The sequence below is a fragment of the Strix uralensis genome, chromosome 1, assembly GCF_047716275.1.
Source record: "Strix uralensis isolate ZFMK-TIS-50842 chromosome 1, bStrUra1, whole genome shotgun sequence".
NCBI classification, from domain to species: Eukaryota; Metazoa; Chordata; class Aves; order Strigiformes; family Strigidae; genus Strix; species Strix uralensis.
Window position 1 is genome coordinate 50482083 of NC_133972.1, and position 17950 is coordinate 50500032.

A 17950-nucleotide genomic window follows, 5' to 3' on the forward strand; every position below is an offset into this window, starting at 1 on the left:
CGTGCTTGCCATTTTTTATTGGATTCATTAATGCCTCCCATGTCCTAGTTTAGCCTCTCAAATTATTGGGTTCTTTTTCTTTGTCCTCTGATTCTGTTGCTCAACTCCTTACTCCACAAGCTGTCTCACTGACTTCATGGGAAAGAGCAGAGCAACACTCCATGATTTCAGCTGTCCTGACTGAAGATTGAGGAAATAAGTACAAAAGCAGGGGAAACATGAATCCCTTCTCTTCCCCCATAGATTCACTTCCATGTTATAGTTAGAAATATCTCCTGGCTAAGATAATGCATGTTCATTTTCCTTTTCTCCCTATTGTTGCAATGGTGCCATGCAATCCGCTGGGTGATGAGCCATGCAGGCCTTCCTGGATCTGCTGAGAAAAGTGCTCCCATATGTGGCTGCATGAGCTGTTACACTGAGATTAACCATTCCAGTTTTCTTTTATTGCCCCTCATACAAGACATTTAACACTACCTAGATCAATAGACCTTTCTTCTATTATTTTCCAATTCTCTTTTTTAGTATTAGCATGGAGTGCTCTACTCACAATCTGATAAAAGACCATGTACAGTTACTGTTATTGTTGTTGTTACTATTAATAACAATAACAGTAACTTGTTTGAAGTGGTACCCATAACTCAATAGCTGTTTTCCAAGAACAAATAGCAGAGACAGTCCCTCACCTCACAGACCACGCTCTAAGACAACCAAACAAATAGTTCAGGAGGATGGCACAACAAAAAAGATGACTGCAGAAATCAACAGTTTTCATTAGTCAGCTTAGCAAAGAAGCATGGTGAGAGGAAATTTAAAAGTGGAATTGAAAGAAAATTTCTCATAAGCAAGGCCAGAGACAGGTGTTGTGTGTAGTAAGGCATGGAGGTGATTTGAAGGATTGCCAGAAAGGCAGAAACCAGTGGGAATATGATGTAGGTTTGTGAAGCCAAATGAGCGGTGCTCTTCTGGTGTTTCTTAAACCTAGAGCTTCTGAATCACTCTTTTGCCTGCAGTAGTGGGTAGAACAGCACTTATTTTATGCAAGAGAATGCTAAAGAATCATTGCTTATCACCATGTTTGTACTTGCTGTGATATTCCAGGTTATCCAAAGTAGAAATCACACCCAAGCGCAAGCCATTCTACAGATGTTGGTTAATTTATTGGGAGACTTTTTCCATAAATGTTTCAGTGACTTATTTGGAAGCACTGCTGACAAGATGCTTGTGTGACAGATACAGCCCTCTTTTCTTCTGATGGGAGCATAGCACAAGCGGCCTCTCACTATCAAGTTTAGTAAATAGATGGTCTTCTGGAATACTTTGGTATGATGAGTGTTCTATTCAGACCAAGATTAGAATATTGCAGGGTCATTTAGCATCCATCTGTTACACTTTTGGCTGTCTGATTCAGTTGCACAGGGTGGTTCAAAACCCCTCTCCAAGCTTATGAATCAGGCTTTCAGAATGTGTTTATTACCTAGACATCACAAGGGTTTGTGGCATGTCTCAACTTGAACCTTTAAAAAAAAATACAACATTCAAAATATATTCAATTAGTACTTTTTGTCTGTAGAGCAACTGCAATAGTTTTATGAGAAAATTAAAGCAAAATTCATTATGAAGGTAATTAGGAACTTCAGAATGTCCAGACTGCATTCAAAATAAATGATATTAATTTTGTTCATTGAGTTAGAATTAGTAAAACATTTGGAAATGTCTGTTCATTGAGATTATGAGAGTACTTGGTTGTGGGAGAGAGACATCTAACATCTTTCTCCAGCTTGGGCTGTGGAAAACGAGGAACATGTAACACAGGAAAAGCAAATGCTCAGTTGCCATCTGTGAAATGGAATGGATAAGACATAAGTTACTGTGCTAATAAGTGTGTCATTTGTGCAGCTTCCACAGACGACAGTGCAGCGGAGAAGAAAGGTGGAACGCTTCATGCCGGCTTAATTGTCGGCATTCTAGTCCTGGTCCTCATTGTGGCTGCCGCCGTCCTCGTGACCGTCTATATGTATCATCATCCAACGTCAGCAGCTAGTCTCTTCTTTATAGAGGTAAGATAAAAGTAACATGTGTCACTAGTCCTGTCACTTGGCTAGGATAATTGGGGTCTCCTGAATAGAACTTTCTTAACTAAATCTAGAAAGTATTCTTGTGTTCGTAGTGTAAGCTTTGAAGAAATGGACCTCTCCTAGCAGGTGATGCTGTTTGTTCTTAGCATGTTTGTCACTCAGCTTCTTCTTTAACTACCATTGCTATTATTTTTTTGTTGTTTTTTACACAGAACATAACAATAAAAGATAGATCTCAGATACCACTCCACCTCTTTCCTATCCTTCATTTTCCTCACAATAGCATTTTTCCATTAGCTTTCATGTGCACTGGCATTTTAATTCAGGACATATATTTTTTCTATTATTTTCCTGAGGAAAAATAAAATGTATGCATTCTTAATTCTCAAAACCAGCTGATTTAAAGTAAGTTTTTAGCTGGAAACCTGTGTTAGCTGTTTCATACATTCATTTGTAGAAATCTTTTAACATTTTGCCTCAGAGTGTGGAAAAGATTCTTTTCACCTAATTTTAACATCTAAATCTAATATCATCTCCCTTTGCTCTTTTTATTACTGTAGAAAGAAACAAACTCTTTTAGACCATGATTCATCTGACCTATTTGAGACATCTCCTTTAGGATTAGATAAATTACCAGTTTTCTCCCTCAAATACAGATAGCTACCTTAGGTGCAGACATCTACATTGCAGATATGGACATTTATTCAGCTCAACTCCACTGTACATGACAATATGAGAAAGGAACATTTTCCATAGGTGTTTGATTCTACAAAAAACTATGAATACCTACACCTGCTTGGGGTTTTTTCAACTCAGCAATGTTCCTCTGCCTTATGGTAAGTATAGAGATGCTAAACATGAAAGAAAACACTGTCTGTTCATAACCCCCACTTGCAGTAGTCCCTTACCTTCAAGAGCCTGGGCACTTTCTAATCGGCAATAGTGAAGACACAGAACCACTGGAAGAGTCATTAGGGACGTATCTAGGGATTGCTTAGGTAAAGCCTGGACCAGGAAGTTACAGACATTCATTCTTAGTGACAGCACTGAGAATTGAAGTAAAACATGAACAGAATGATTCATCTTTAAAATCATCTTATAATAAATATACTGCTTAGATGCAATTGTAGTGTCAAAAATCAAAATGAATTGTTTATCAGTATTTCAGGCTCATGCAGTGTAACTGTGTTAACCATTGGGGAACAGCATCCATGTAATAAAATCAGTAGTTTTCTTTCATGTCTATGCGACATTTCAAGACAGTTCGCTATTGATGTAGACAAAAAAACCTCCACTGAAGAACTTGTACAAAACAGAAGGATTTGTCCCTTTCTTTTTTTCAGACACAGATTGAATTGCTATTCTTTCACGCTAAGTAAAACAAGTTTCTTATCTGTTATGATGTGACTGAAAGGCTAAGTAACTGGCAACACCATTTTTTAAGAAGAGAAGAATGCCAGATTGAAACACACATATATTTTTTTATTTTTGTTCTCAGTGTAGTAGTGGCATGTTATTTTGTTCATTGATATCACACTCATCATGCAAACAGTGGTGCTTTAATCACTTTTGTTAAACCCATTCCACTGAATTTAAATTTTAGGTGACATTAATCAATCTATGCAGTAAAAACTAAAATGTTTTTAGCAAGTAATGGAGACTTAGAAAAAATAGAAAAACATAATCTTTCTGTTTAAATAAAGGAGAAATAATTGAATAAGGACAGGAGGAAGTAAATCAGTCAAAATCAAATTTATGCAAAATAAACTACATCCTCTTTTGGTTACTAGGAAAATTGTGATACCTGTGAAGAATCAGCCATTTAGCAAGAATTATAAAAAGTTCTAGCCATGAAGGGGTAGCCTTTCCCTATGAGTGGTAAATCCACCAATGCAGTGGTAAAATCACAAGGGGTGGAGAAAGGGATTAGTATTTCAGAACATTTCCACAAATTCCAAAACTTTAAAGCCGTTGTTGGTATCATGAGCATAGAACAGGATAAGGTAATCCATTCTGGAAATGAAATTTCTTTTAAGTTTAATCATTTAATTTCCAAAGGAAGAAAAATAGTTTGACCAATTCAAGAAATAAAGAGTTGAATATATTATTCTTATATTCATTTGATCTATAGGATGTACATGTTTCCAATATAGAGGAAAATGTATCTTCTCAGACTTGTGTTTTGAAACTGAAGTACAAAAAAAATAAGGCATAACTGTTATAAATAGGTCACTTTTATGAAAAAGCATTACTTGTATTTGTGCAATTAAAAAATATTTGAGTAAGCTCTTACAGTTAACGTGGTACCCCACATACCACAGCAGACAAGCTGCATTATTTATGGGAAATGAATGAAATGTGGATCTGATGTTACCATTCTGGGGAAAGAGCTCAAGAGGATTGCCATGGACTTGGTCATGAAATGAGAACAAGCACATAAATATTTCAGAAAATAATACAGTTTTGTATAACTCTCTTGATTAATAAAGCAGGTTGCACAATTAAAACAGGATATGACAGATGGACAGGCAGCTCCCTCATACGGTTGTCTAAAAAATTCCTAGTATACTGTAGTCTGCCATCAAGTTTTCTAGCCAAATCAAGATCTGCATCAGTTTATCTATCATCAGTAATAAATATAAATCTAAGGCTGGGCAAAATAAAGAATGGGGACCTGTCCCATTTATGCTTACTTTAAAAGAAGCTACTTTATACAGGCATCATATTGACATTAAACATAGCATTCATTCAAAACTGTAACACAACTAATAGAGAAACTTCTTTTTACATCTAAGATTCTAGGGTGCTGTCATGATCACGTAGATATAGCATCATTTTCAGTCAGATTCTGTTGGGTTTTTTATGTTAAGGCCCACGTAAGGAATTTTGGGTGGATGTGTTTTATAGTCATGACTAGTTACTGAAAGAAAAGTATAATAAACTGATCTCATATCTGAGGCTTTAAGTCTTTCTCCCTTGTGTTCTCTGCAGATAGCACCCAATATTTACTTACCACCTCACTCAGATTTTCACATAGTTCATCTTGAATCCCATTCGTGGTGCCCCTCATGTTTATCATGTAGTCCCTTTTCTCAGTGAGCTCCCCCAGATAAGGATAAATACACCCACACTTTGACTACACTGTTTAACTTTGCACTGATAAATGTAATCCCTTGTGACACCTCTGAGCGCCATCAAATGATATCCTGAGTGCACTAGTTGGTTTAAGTAAGTGATACACAAAAACCAAGAAAAATGCCATTTATTCCAAAAGCAACAATTGTCTTAGAACAGAGTAGCATTATTCTCTGATTTTTTTACCCCTAAAGTCTAAAGAAAACACTTTCTCTGATGGTTTTGTTCATAGCTGTTGAGCACAATGCATATGTGCAGCCCTACCTGGAACAAAAATAGCTATTTTGAACAAACTGCGTGAGAAGTCTTGAATTCCAATGCTATTCCATTTGCCCATGGTAGTATATCATTTTAAAAGAATACCATCCAAGTAGTTCAATATGTTTTAAAAAAAGTTCCCTTTTTCATTAAGTGTGTAGAAGATACAAATAAAAATGAAATGTTTTCTTGATTCTTCCAGCCCCCACACTATTCAACATGTGTTTCATTGTTTAAGTTGGACACTTCTCTGGTGACCTTAAGACAGAATGAATTATCAGCTTTTAAAGTTAAGGGAGTTCTAGTCAAAGTTCCAATGAGTGCAGGCTCTTTCTAAACGCTGAGAGTAAATGTTGACTAAAGATTAGTGTGCAGAGTGACACAAGAGATATTGTATGCTTTGGTCTTTTATTTATTTATGGTTATCCCTGTGGTATTTCCCGTTCCTTGAATTTGATTTTGTTGCCAATAATTTCCCCTTTTGAATGCAGTTCCATACCTACTCTTACCTTGAGGAATCTTGTGTCTCTTGAGTATACCTTGAACTTCTTTGCACTGATTTTTGTAAAGTAGCATACATGTCAAATAGTGCTCTTCATGTCTTTTTGAGCAAAGCAGAAGCTGATGTTAGAAATCTAGCTATAGCACATATAGCCTCACACTAGCTATACCACAATTAAAAAGTAATTGATTTATTCACTAACCTATGTAGTGTACTTGCATTCAGGATTTGAGGTTTGGTGTCCAAGAAGCCAAGCATGATGACCCAACTCTAGTGGATTGCATGCCTGTGATATAGATCGTACCAAAAGTTATACAGATATCTGGAGCTGAACAGGGGTAAAGAAATTCCCAGCTGAGTCAGATGGATTTGCTCAAAATTCAGTGGATTGTGGGCCAAAGAGCAGCTTTAGTATTATTGATTTTACTTCTTCCCTTCTTTTTCTTTATGTTATTTTTTTTCTTACATTTTTAACCTTTATTGATTTGCATTTGTGTATGAACTTTGGCACTGAGAGCAATTAATGTCCAGGGAACATTTAGAAAATTGAAAAGCAAGGCATAAGGCAAACTGTCTTTTACTCAGATGTTTTTTGCCTGTTTGCAACCAGTTATCTGTGGACAGAACTGTTGACATGACACAAGAAGCTTCCATGTGCATGCTTTTTTTGTGTTTTTCTTACCTTCCTTACTTAAATGTTGGTCCAGAGTCCTTTTAATGTTTGAAACTTAGCTCAGCTGTCATCCCATTGCTCTGCCTTTGGGGAAACAGAGACAACATGATCTGGCCACAGCTGAGAAGACAGCAGAGGCCAATATGAAAGCAGAGAGTCAGACATTGCAATGTCTTTTCTCAGCTGGACACAGAGATACCATTGTTGAATGTGCTTATGTAAGGCTCGACAACAGCAGAATAAGATTATTCTATGGCAGTTCTCTGCGGGTAGGGGATTTTAAGAAGTCTAACATTGCAAATTGGGATCATCTTAACCTCAGGCAAAGAGCCTTTCTTTTGTATTGAGCTTATAGGTACAAAACCAAATCCAATTTATTAACACATGTAGACTCTGAAGCTGTAGAGATATGAGTGAATTCACAGCCTGTGTATTTCGTCATAGCGGCTGTGTATGTCTTAGTAGTAGTTAATATGTTACACGCTGAAGAGCGTGGGTGTTTGTGGTTACAAATTATCATTCTTTTGAGTTAAGATCCCATTTTAAAGGTCACAATCTTTGCATTCATGTTCTCACCCTCTCCGGAGGTTTTCCAGAGCTTTATTGTGCTGATTCAGCTCCTTAGAAACATGCATGTACACTCACACACACATATGCATATACCTATGACTTTTTTAGTCATTTTATTTACTTCATTTTGGATGTTTAAACTGAATAATTTCACAAATCTGTTTTTTCAAGTGGTCACACAGACAGTTGAACTGATGCTATGGAGCTAGGAGGTGACCTTGGGGAGAAAGAGACGGAGGAAGGAATGAGCAGCTGCAGATATTCAGCAAATAAAATAATAGTGCATGATCAGACCCTGGGGGATGCACCTTGACTCTTCCTGATTTAACTTGAATTATGTCTTTACTAGTAAATTAAATAAGCCTGGGACTGGTTTTTAGCATAAAGACCAACCAGCATGGAAGGGACTGCATTCCTGTCCCTTAACTCTGTCAGCCTCAAGTAAGGTGGTAGCGTGCAGACTATTAGTGTGGACTGAGGATGGCTCCCGATTCCTGAGCCCTAGCTGGGGTGGTCTGAGAAAGCACTAACTGTTGGGTATTTTTTTCTAACAGTTTTGCTGTATAGGTGGCATGCAGATCTAGCAGTAGATTTTCATCCAAAATGAAGTAGATTTTCTTTGGATTTTGACCTTGTTCTCATCCCTTGTCTGATTAGAGGAAGGAAATAAAAGGAGAAAATAGTCAAAAAAGCCAGAGACAGTTCTTGGTGTTCAGAGCTCAGGGAATTAATGGGCATTTCTGGCTCACTGTTCTACATCTCTGCTCATAGCAGCACAACACAAATAAGAGACATCATTTAACAGCCAGCCCTGTTCTCCATGCACCATTTCCAGGTTTTTGCGTTAATGTCACAGATGCAGTGTACGTCTTCAAATAAATTAGAAATAAATAGGAGAGAGAGTAAAAAAGAAAGAAGGAAGTAAAAAAGAGGAGACAGAGTAAAAAAGAAAAGAAAGAAAGAGTCACATCCTCAGCTGGCTTAGACAGGTGATGAAGCTGATACAGCTCTGCTGATTTCTTTAGGGATATGGCCTGTTGTTTTTATTACATACACATTTTACAGGGGATTATGCTTTTAGTTGGAAAAGGGCTTGACATGGTCATCAATTTGGTTTTGTCCAGAAGTTTGGGCTGAATTGTGTTTCATGAAGATGATGATTAAAAAGAACAAGTATCATTTTTATCTTCTTTCAAACTCCCGCAGCATCCTGGCATTTGGGGTATTGTCATTGATCTCACTGTCTTTGCCTTGTACTGATAGTAAAGTTATTTTTTCCAAAGCTTATCCAGCTCAGCAGGAACCAGCATCTCAGCAAGGGAAACCTATGTCAGCCACAAGGGAGAAGCTCTAAAATAAATAATCAACACTGACAATAAAAGTCAAAGGTGGGGAGGAAGGAGGCATTCTGTTTCTCATCCGTCAGCAGCCAGCTACTTAGATGAACTTAAGACTGCAGAAACATTGTTATAACAAGAAGTGGTTTAAATCACAAAGAGATACTTTAAACAAGCGCTTCTACCAAAAAGAAAAATAAATTAAGCTGGTAAATGATCCTGCTGAATTTTAAGTCTGAAGCAATCTTTATTTCAGAACAGTTTCTTCAAAATATTAAATTAAAATGGTGCAGGCAATTGATCTTTTCTTATTCCTTGAAATACCTATCAGAAGTACAGTTTCAGATATTTGACGCCTCATGCATTTCTGACTGTGATTTGCCAAATAAATTGGGTGTTTCTAGGAGAGATTAAAGACTGATGCACAAATTATAACTGCCTAAACAATATTTCAGGTAACTTCGAGCACACAAACACATGTTATGGACAGCGTAATTGGTAACAAAAAGATCTTTTTGTCATGACAAAGCAGAAGGCCTGGATACCCAGATAGATGAGCAGTGGACAACAGTACTTAGACTAAAGGGTCTTCATGGTATCAAGTTAAACATATGATCACTTAGTACTAGACCTTACTATAATTTTTTTCCCTTTTCTTAATCCATTTGAGTATGTCATTACAATTTTCCTGGGGTTTTGACAATTGATTTGGAATTTGGCTAGCTCTGTCTTTACATATTTCCAGTTAAGAGAGTTAAATAGACCTTGTTGGCAAAATGTGGTTAAAGAGTACAGCTTTTAAATAGATTTAAATGTCTTTCTACCCTTGAATTAGACAAAGAACTTGACATCAATGGAAATGTAAGACGCAATCTTCAGTAGAAACAGTGAAACAATCCTCTGAAAGTTTGAAAGATTTGAAATACAGGGAAATAATCAATAGATAGAGAAGACAAAGTTGCATCAGAGCATTCAGCCTAAAAAGTAGTCAATAACTTCAACTTTTGTGTAGTTTAGTGGGAAATCAAGTTTGCTAGGGAGCTCTGGAGAGTCTTTCAAGACTTTGAAAGATTGACCTTATGTGAATTCAAGTATTTGTACTCATGTAAACTCAGTTTGTAAAGAGAATCTGTGTGTGTCTTGGTGAAATCCATTGTTCAAGTGTACTGCTGGAGAGGAAGAAGGCTTGATCCATGCACAAGCACTCTGGGATTTTATGCTGGTTGAAATATACGAAGGAACTTTTGATAACCTTTTAGAAAATTTTCAGAAGGAAATGTGTGTGTGGCAGGGTTGGAAAGATGACAGAGGGGCAGATTTTTCATTATGTTTTCCATTCACTGCTCTTCTGACATTGCAGACCTGTACAGAATCATGCTCATTGCATTTTTCTGTACTGAATGAAGGATAGGATGAGTATGGGGTGGGGATAGTAGGGGATAGGATGTAAGAATATCAAATATGTAATACATGTTGCCAAGTTGCTTCTGTTCATTACTGATAAAAACTTGTCTTCGTGCAGATGTATGAAAGGAAATGTAAAAGCTTAGAATTACTGCAGCTAACAAAATATACATTATTACAATTGTTTTTAATGAATTAGCATGTCAGGTGAAAAGTGTTGACTGGCATAAATTTTAGAGATAGGGTATAATGTCAGACCAGAATCTCTCAAGAGCAGGGCATCAATCTTCAAATACCAGTATTTCAACAGAACTTTATACAACTGTCTGTCCTCCTCTAATTGATCTTGTATATTGCTTATCCCTTACAATTTATTTTTCTATGGCATCTACAAAGTAGATTTCATTTCTTGTTTATGTGTACTCAGTTTATTCTTTTCAAATATTTTTAAAATCCATTAAAAAATCTTGAACGGATTTTGTACCAGCTTCTTCACTGGAAATATGAATTGATCACTTCCTTTGTTTTCAAGATAATATTGATTTGAGAGAGTGATTGGTTTCTAGTCTGTAAGTCAGTGTAGAAATACATAATCCTTACTGAATTTTACCTATTTACTAAACTGTAGCAAACTGTTTTATAGTTGCATCATTGGTGATCTGGTGGCTCATAATAGGTAGGAGCCTTGCTGACAGTAGAAAATAAATGGCTTCACTTTAAATGATCTCTGGACAGTTAATACAGGCCCATAACATAAAAACTGATGGGTCCTTTTCCCTTTCTTCTCTTTCAATATGATCAAGTTTACTAGAACTTCCACCAATACAGTTAAACACATACAGAAAGAACTGATCTATCTGAAACTCTCCTACAGTTTTCAACTTGAGCCATTTTTTTCTCTTTTTCTTAAGAAAGTTACTGTTCAGCAGGAAATAAGATGGTCTAAAGCTAGCAGCCTCAAAAAAATTATAGACTGTAGCACTGGAAACCATGTTCAGATCATACCAATTGAATTTTGTTCAGACAATATTCAATTAAGGGCTCTCACATATGTATCAAACTTTTTTTTTTTTAATCATGTCTTAATGAGATCATACCATTTTGATAAATAAAAGAGGCCCTGCGAGGCTCAAAATTCCCTCATGTTGAAAGATGTCAGAAGAAGAAACTGGTCAACCACGAGAACACACTTCGAGACTTTTCTGTGCAACAACAGTGAGAAGATACTCCAGTCATCACCCTTTAGCATTTATTCATAGGTAGAATCCCCTCCTTTTTTTTCTCAGTTGATAAATAATATCCATTCTGCCTCTACTGCAAGATTTACATAAAGAGACTTATTCTAGCCTTAGTATTGCTGTAGGAAGTCAAATGTACTGCACAGCCACAAACAGTGGTATAGACAGACAAGATGTGAGAAACATGAAAGGTAGATCTTACTTTCCAGGAATTATCCAACTGCTAGTTTCTTTCATTTTATCATATTGATCTTCAATAGGAACTAACTTTTTTTTAATGTGTATCATAAATTATTATTCTACATCCTGACATGTATCTTCTGCATCCTGGTCATGTAAGGTGATAAATGCTTTTCCCTCATCCTTATTTGATTAAAATAATGAACCCAAGGAAGCTTCAGTCCTATGAGAAAAACCCTAGTCCTACTTTCCTGATTTATAATACACTGAAAGGAAGCAGGAGTTACAACTCTCCAGCCACAGCTCAGAGGATTTCCTGTAAGAGTTCTAATTCCAGAGAAAGAAGAATATTTTTTCCTGTTAAATTGGATGATGAAACTAAGGAATTACTTAAAATACTCAGCTTGTTTCATTGTTGTTTGGGGTTTGGAGATGAGGTTGGGGGGCAGTGAGTGGGGAGAGTAGGTTTTTTTGTATCTTCTTATTACTCTGCTTCACAGAGAATAAAAGGGAGGAATGTACTAGGCATTTCCTCAGCTGCTTCAGCAACTCAAGGAGCTTTGTACCTTCTGATAGCCAGTTACTTTTGGTTTTATCAATTAAAACTGTAATGTCTCTATAGCTTTTTTTGGGGTCAATACACAAGTCAATTAATTGATAGCTTGTCAGTGCTCTCTTTTAAGACTGGCAACCACTTGCATTACCCACATGCACACAAAGAAGCTGAAATTAAACAGATTCACTAGGAATGGAAAATTTCACCTCAGGCATGAAAGAGAAAACACAGAAAGGTGTAATTGTAATATTTGAAGATGACCTTCAAATCTGTTGGTTTATTTCTGGAACAACAGCTTATGTTTATATTGTATCACATGGTGTCATTAGAACTGATACACATCTGTTCCATATTTCATCATCTGGAAAGGTCAATTAAAAAAAGTAGCCCAAAACAGTAGATTTAGTTTCTAACAGCAACGTAGCAAGGAAGTAGTGACTAATCATGGAAACATCTTAAAATGAAATCAGGGAGCAACTTAATAGATTAAAAGTCAGCTCATCCTTATATGCTGCCATTTGAGACTGTTTCTAATTATTTTTTCCTAGTAGTTTTCCAATGGTTTTTCATTTTCTCTTTTCATTAGAGACCTCTTGGTCAAATTCTTTTCTCATTTATACCAGTGTGATTCTGGAATAAGTCCTTTACATTTAATTGAATTATTTCTGATTTACTTTAGTGAGTCTGAGAACAGAATATGACCCTTTCTCTTTAGCAGTAACCAACTGTCCTTCTTAATTTTGAAGCCACGCTGAATCAAGCTTAGGTAGAAAAAGGTTTCCAAAGTTTGAATAGTCTAAGTTTTCTTATTACGAAAAGACATCCATTAAAGAGGAGAGTGTTCTGCCTTCCTACTTGGAAGGAAGGTGTTGCGTTGAAAGGCCTGGGATTTTAAATTACCTGCCAAACAGAATTTAACTCTGGATGCCTCAAAAGTAACCGGATCCTGCGATGGGAGAAAAAGAAATCGGTTGCTTTTATATGTATCTTCCTAATGGCAATCACTGAGGAAGTCTTTGTGCTATACCCGCAGACAGCTGTGTGGTTAGTGGCTGCTGCCCTGCAGCACCATGAGTCCCAGCGTAATGTCATGGCTATGGCTGTTCTGTGGTCCCCTGCACCACCCCTCAGCAGCATGAAATATTGTTAGTGATCAGAAGGCAATCAAAATGGGGTATTATGGGTACAGAAAATCAAATGCAATGTTGATTTTCAGAAGAAAGATCATAAAGTAAAATTGTTTAGATTTTGAACTGTCAATGAAAACACAGGATGTAACTCATTTTCACTGTTTGTCGTCTTGTTTTCCTGCAATGTTTCTATGTAGGTTGCTATATCTTCCAGTCCTCCTTCCAAGCAGATTGTAACTGTGATCATTAAAGAAAAAGAAATATGTATCAGCATATTTGACAGATAAAATTTTCAATAGAGAATAATCATTTAGGAGAGCTTTTTCTGCTAACTGCCTTTAAGAAATAGTTTCCCTATTTTCCTGAAAGCTATGCCCTTTGACAGAATCTCAGCTTAGTCACCCAAAGTCCAAGCTTTCCAAGCTATTAATTAGTTTGAAAATACAGGATTTTTAAAGCAGTTTTCCTTCCCAGAGGCATCACAGTCATACAGGAATTGTTTCATCTGCCCTTGAGATCTGTTTCTTTTCTCTGTTTATTAGCTGTTTTTAAAGCAGACACAAAAGATCCTAATGAAAATTGGTTAGGGCCTCCTAAGACCCTTGTATCCAAAGGTCGTAAGAGTTTAAATGAAATGATTGCTTCTATTTGAACCATCAAAGCAAACTACTCAATTAGAAATTATGACATTTGAAGTAGAAAGTCATTATTTTGGCAGTTTTGCATAAGCATGCATAAATTTTGTTCTAAATAATTTTTAAAAGTACAGTTTCCATGGACTCTGCTACACATTCTCCCATGTTAGCAAATTCCTATGCAGAATTAGGAAGGAAGAGCAGTGGACAGATCTTTTAGGGGGTGGTGGATCAGCAGGTCTTTGTATGATGAAATTCACAGATCCACTGATTAACAGTTTTAGACAGGAGCTATTTTCGTTATCCTCATTCCTAGGACTTGTGGCAATTATGTAGGTCCTTGAGAACAGCCGTCACCCACAAATTTAGAAAGAGGGATTATTTCCTCTAACTTTTGCTGCTGAACTGTGCTTTTCCATTCCTGTAACAACTACACAGAGTAGGTTTTAGCATGAGAGAGAGACCAAAATTACGGGGCATTGTTTTTTTTATTATTAATTTTATTACTAATTAATTGTTGTACCCTTCATATTATGAAAGTTTATTTTCTTGTTATTGTTGTTACAGCGACGTCCAAGCAGATGGCCAGCGATGAAATTCAGAAGAGGATCTGGACATCCTGCCTATGCTGAAGTGGAACCTGTTGGAGAAAAAGAAGGGTTCATCGTATCAGAGCAGTGCTAAAATTTCTAGAACAGAACACCAGTACTGGCCTACAGGTGTAAGACATTTACTTTGCCTCTCTTTAAAGAAAAGGAGCCCTAAGCTGCTGTAGCCTGATAGAAAGAAGATTTTGGATAAGCTTTGTCCAAGAAGAAAAACTATCTAAGATACCAGATTACCACTGCACAATAGTTTTTGTTAGTGGACTGAGACACGATGGTTCATGCAGAACACTTGTCAGTGGACACCCACGGTATCAGAACTATGGCACAAGTGCCATGTTATTGGCTTTAGGTATGGGGATGCACAGTAATCAAAAACATAATAAAGCTTTGGTGCACAAGGGTATTACCCTTTGCTTCAAGTGTTCTTCTCTGGTATCTCAAAGACTGAGTGACAGTCTGTACCCTTTCAGTGCAAAGAGCACTGATCAGTGTTCACAGGTGATTGAGAACAGTATCTCAATGCAGGTAAAGAAGAAAAATATGAATTTTCCAATACTTCTACAAGTGGATGTGAAATACACTCACTTTTCAATTCTAAATTAACCTGCCCACGTAATTGAGGGAATCAGAATGTATATGCTTTCCAGGAGTAGTACAATGTTTCTTGTACGTTGCTGATTACTATCCTTCTAAATAACTCATGATATACAAATTGGTAAGAAACGAGGGCAACAGAGAATTTTCACAATGGTGAAATTATTTTATTTCGTGGAACTTCACAATGAAATAGGACTGATTTTCAGTTTCAGTGTTCACTAAAAATTAATTATGAGGTTTGTTCCAAGGGATATCTTTCATTCTGAGCAGTAGGCTGAAGTAAAGGCAACAGATCCTTTTAGCTGCCAGAGATCTTATGGACCATTTCTTAGGCAATGTGATACGAAAAATAAGATTTTAAACAAATGGGTTTCTATCCTTTGCCATTTCATTGTGAGTCCTTACTGAGAAGCACCACAGACTGCAATGCACCCCTTCCAGAGATTCAGATACAAGTGTTATTGAACCCTGCTGATTCATACAGTGATTTTGTTTAATGCACATAGTAGTTGCATAAATATATATAAAAATATATTTTTTTTTATAGCTAACACAAGGCGGGCTCTTGTGACTGTTAAGACTGCATTTTTGTCATCCAGACAAAGGAAATGGATTGCATTACTGCATATTTCCACTGAGTTGTAAAATAATCCTTAATCTTAGAATATTTTTATGTTGTGTAGGGAAGGTGGTTGATGTAGTTGCAGTGCCATAACCTTTCTGCCTATTGGAACCACTCTTTCTTTACTATTGACCCTTTCCCTCCCTGTTTAGGGAAAGACAAGACTATAAATTCACACCATCAAAAAGAGTTACTCCTTTCATGGAAGGGGTTAATATACACTGAGACCCAGATCTTCCATGAGGAGTAGAAACCTAAGTACTTTGATGATCTGGTCCTGAGCTATTAAAATATTAAATTCAGGTATTGTGTGTACTTTTCATCACAGTCATTGACTATCAAATTTTTTACATACTGTACAAGGCACTTGAACCATTTTAAAGTGAGGTACACAACATTTGCAGTTTCAGATCTCAAGCAGTTAAGAAAAGTTGTAGATACCACCTTAATAGTACAGTTATTTACATTTCTTGTTGATGCTTGTATGGTCTAAATTTGATTACTTAATGCTGTTTAAAAAAAAAAAACAAACATGATTTTTACTTGCTATTTTGTTCAGTAAATAATACAATACTGTATTTTCTGTATTCTTTTATTCTGTGTAACACACTTCATCTGTTTTAAATCATCTAGTGTGAGATTGAAACTGTTCAAAATCTAACTGGTATTAATCTGAAGGTACTAACAAACACATTGTCTTGAAGCCTGGTGAAAGCCTGTGGCAAGTATTCGGTTAAATTTGTGTGGGTCTGCTCAGCCCCATTTCTAATAGGGTGTGATAAATTGCAGGCCGTTAATTCCAATAGCAATAACCAAATGTATGCACATATTTCTGGTGACACTCATTTTTATTAAATAAAATGGTATCAGTGCACATCATTTAGACACATATTTGGTGTGCAATACTCATCATTAGTTTTTCTAGGAACCTTGGAAGTCACTAGCTAGGGTTCATGGGCCAAATGAAGCAATTGTAGAACCTCCATTTGAAGCATGCTGGAATCCTGTTTGAAATAATTTTTATTTCAGAGCACATCTTGGCAAATTATACTAAAAAATTTACAGAAATCTACGCAGTACTGCAATAAGTTCAAGGGATATTTCATATAAGTAAAGAAGATTTATATTATTATGGGTTTACAGGTCTGCACTTTGGCTGATTCACTCAACGTTTTTCACGTTTTTGCCCATGTATGTAATACAGTGGAGCTGACAGAATGTTTGTAACGTGATTAGACAAACACTACAACAATTTTAAAATCTGATCTTTTGATTACTTTTGTTGCAAGGCCCTCTGGCACAGCTGAAGGATGTTTGTTAGTATTTGCAAACTAACTTAAATTTCTTACTACTTCATAAAATAATAGCAATTATTTTTTTCACTCTTTGTCCACCTTTCATAATTTGGTGGCAGATTTCAGTGGTCTATGGGGAGCATCACAGTGTACTTCTTTTGATTTTTGCCATGATGTTATATGCTATGGATCATAACATGATGAGTTGCTGGGTTTATTTAATAAGATTGATAGGCTTATGTCTGATAAGAACTGATATCTGAAGAGAAAACCTCCTGCATACTAATGGATGTATAGTGTCTCTTTGGTGTCTGCTTTGATATATTCTGTGGTATGTTCTATTTATCCCAGTAGGCAAAAGTTAATTAAGTAATCTGTTGCTGTTTTGTAATTCCATCTGGTTTTCTAATTTTTTAATAATTAAAATTGCCACATTAAAAATTATACAAATATTAATCTATAGGTGTGATGAAATATTGACATTAACTGAGAATCCTATTCTTATCATTTTATAAAGCACCAGGTTAATTGATCCAGACAAAAAAGTGTAATGTAACCACCTGTCAGAGATCCAGCTGAAATCTTATTCAACAATTTATAAAGAAATTTTCATGCAGGTCTCTGAAACAGTGGCATCACTAGCATTCCCACTGGTCCTTCATTTGAAAGTACTTCAGAATATTTCATTTGTTTAAATGCTTACTTACAGAGTCATTTATTCTAACAGTTATTTTAACTCTTAAACTTTCCTGTAAATTTGTGTATCTAATGCATGTAATGATTGCAAGATCTCCCAAAATTATAATTTCTTATTATTTTTCATTTTAGTGTTAAATGTTCCATAACACCTAATACTCTCAGTACTATGCTTCAGCTCATCCTGTTTCACAGGAAAAAAAGGAAAATTTGAACTACAAGGATTCAAAATACATTACTTTTAAATCTCGGTAAGATGAAACAATAAATCAGATACGTGTATCACGCACAGAGATTGTTGAAAAAAGACCCTTAAATTTGCAAAATTGTATTTAGACATTGCAAAATTCTGGAACTGCAGAAGAAGTGGAATTTTAATCTCAGTCCCACGTGCATACATATAATGATGATGTCTTATTTAATTGTCTGCCATGTT

The 17950-nt window shown here is 36.1% G+C and overlaps 1 protein-coding gene across 1 annotated transcript in view; it reads left to right on the top strand.

The window, feature by feature from the left end:
* The window catches only part of PLXDC2 (plexin domain containing 2), a 279835-nt gene extending 262561 nt beyond the window's left edge, over positions 1–17274 (top strand). Inside the window, exons 13-14 of the mRNA XM_074865842.1 lie at positions 1900–2060; positions 14264–17274. Coding sequence (XP_074721943.1) covers positions 1900–2060; positions 14264–14380 — 278 coding nt within the window. The 3' untranslated portion in view covers positions 14381–17274. The remainder of the gene's footprint in view (positions 1–1899; positions 2061–14263) is intronic.
* Positions 17275–17950: the final 676 nt, after the last annotated feature.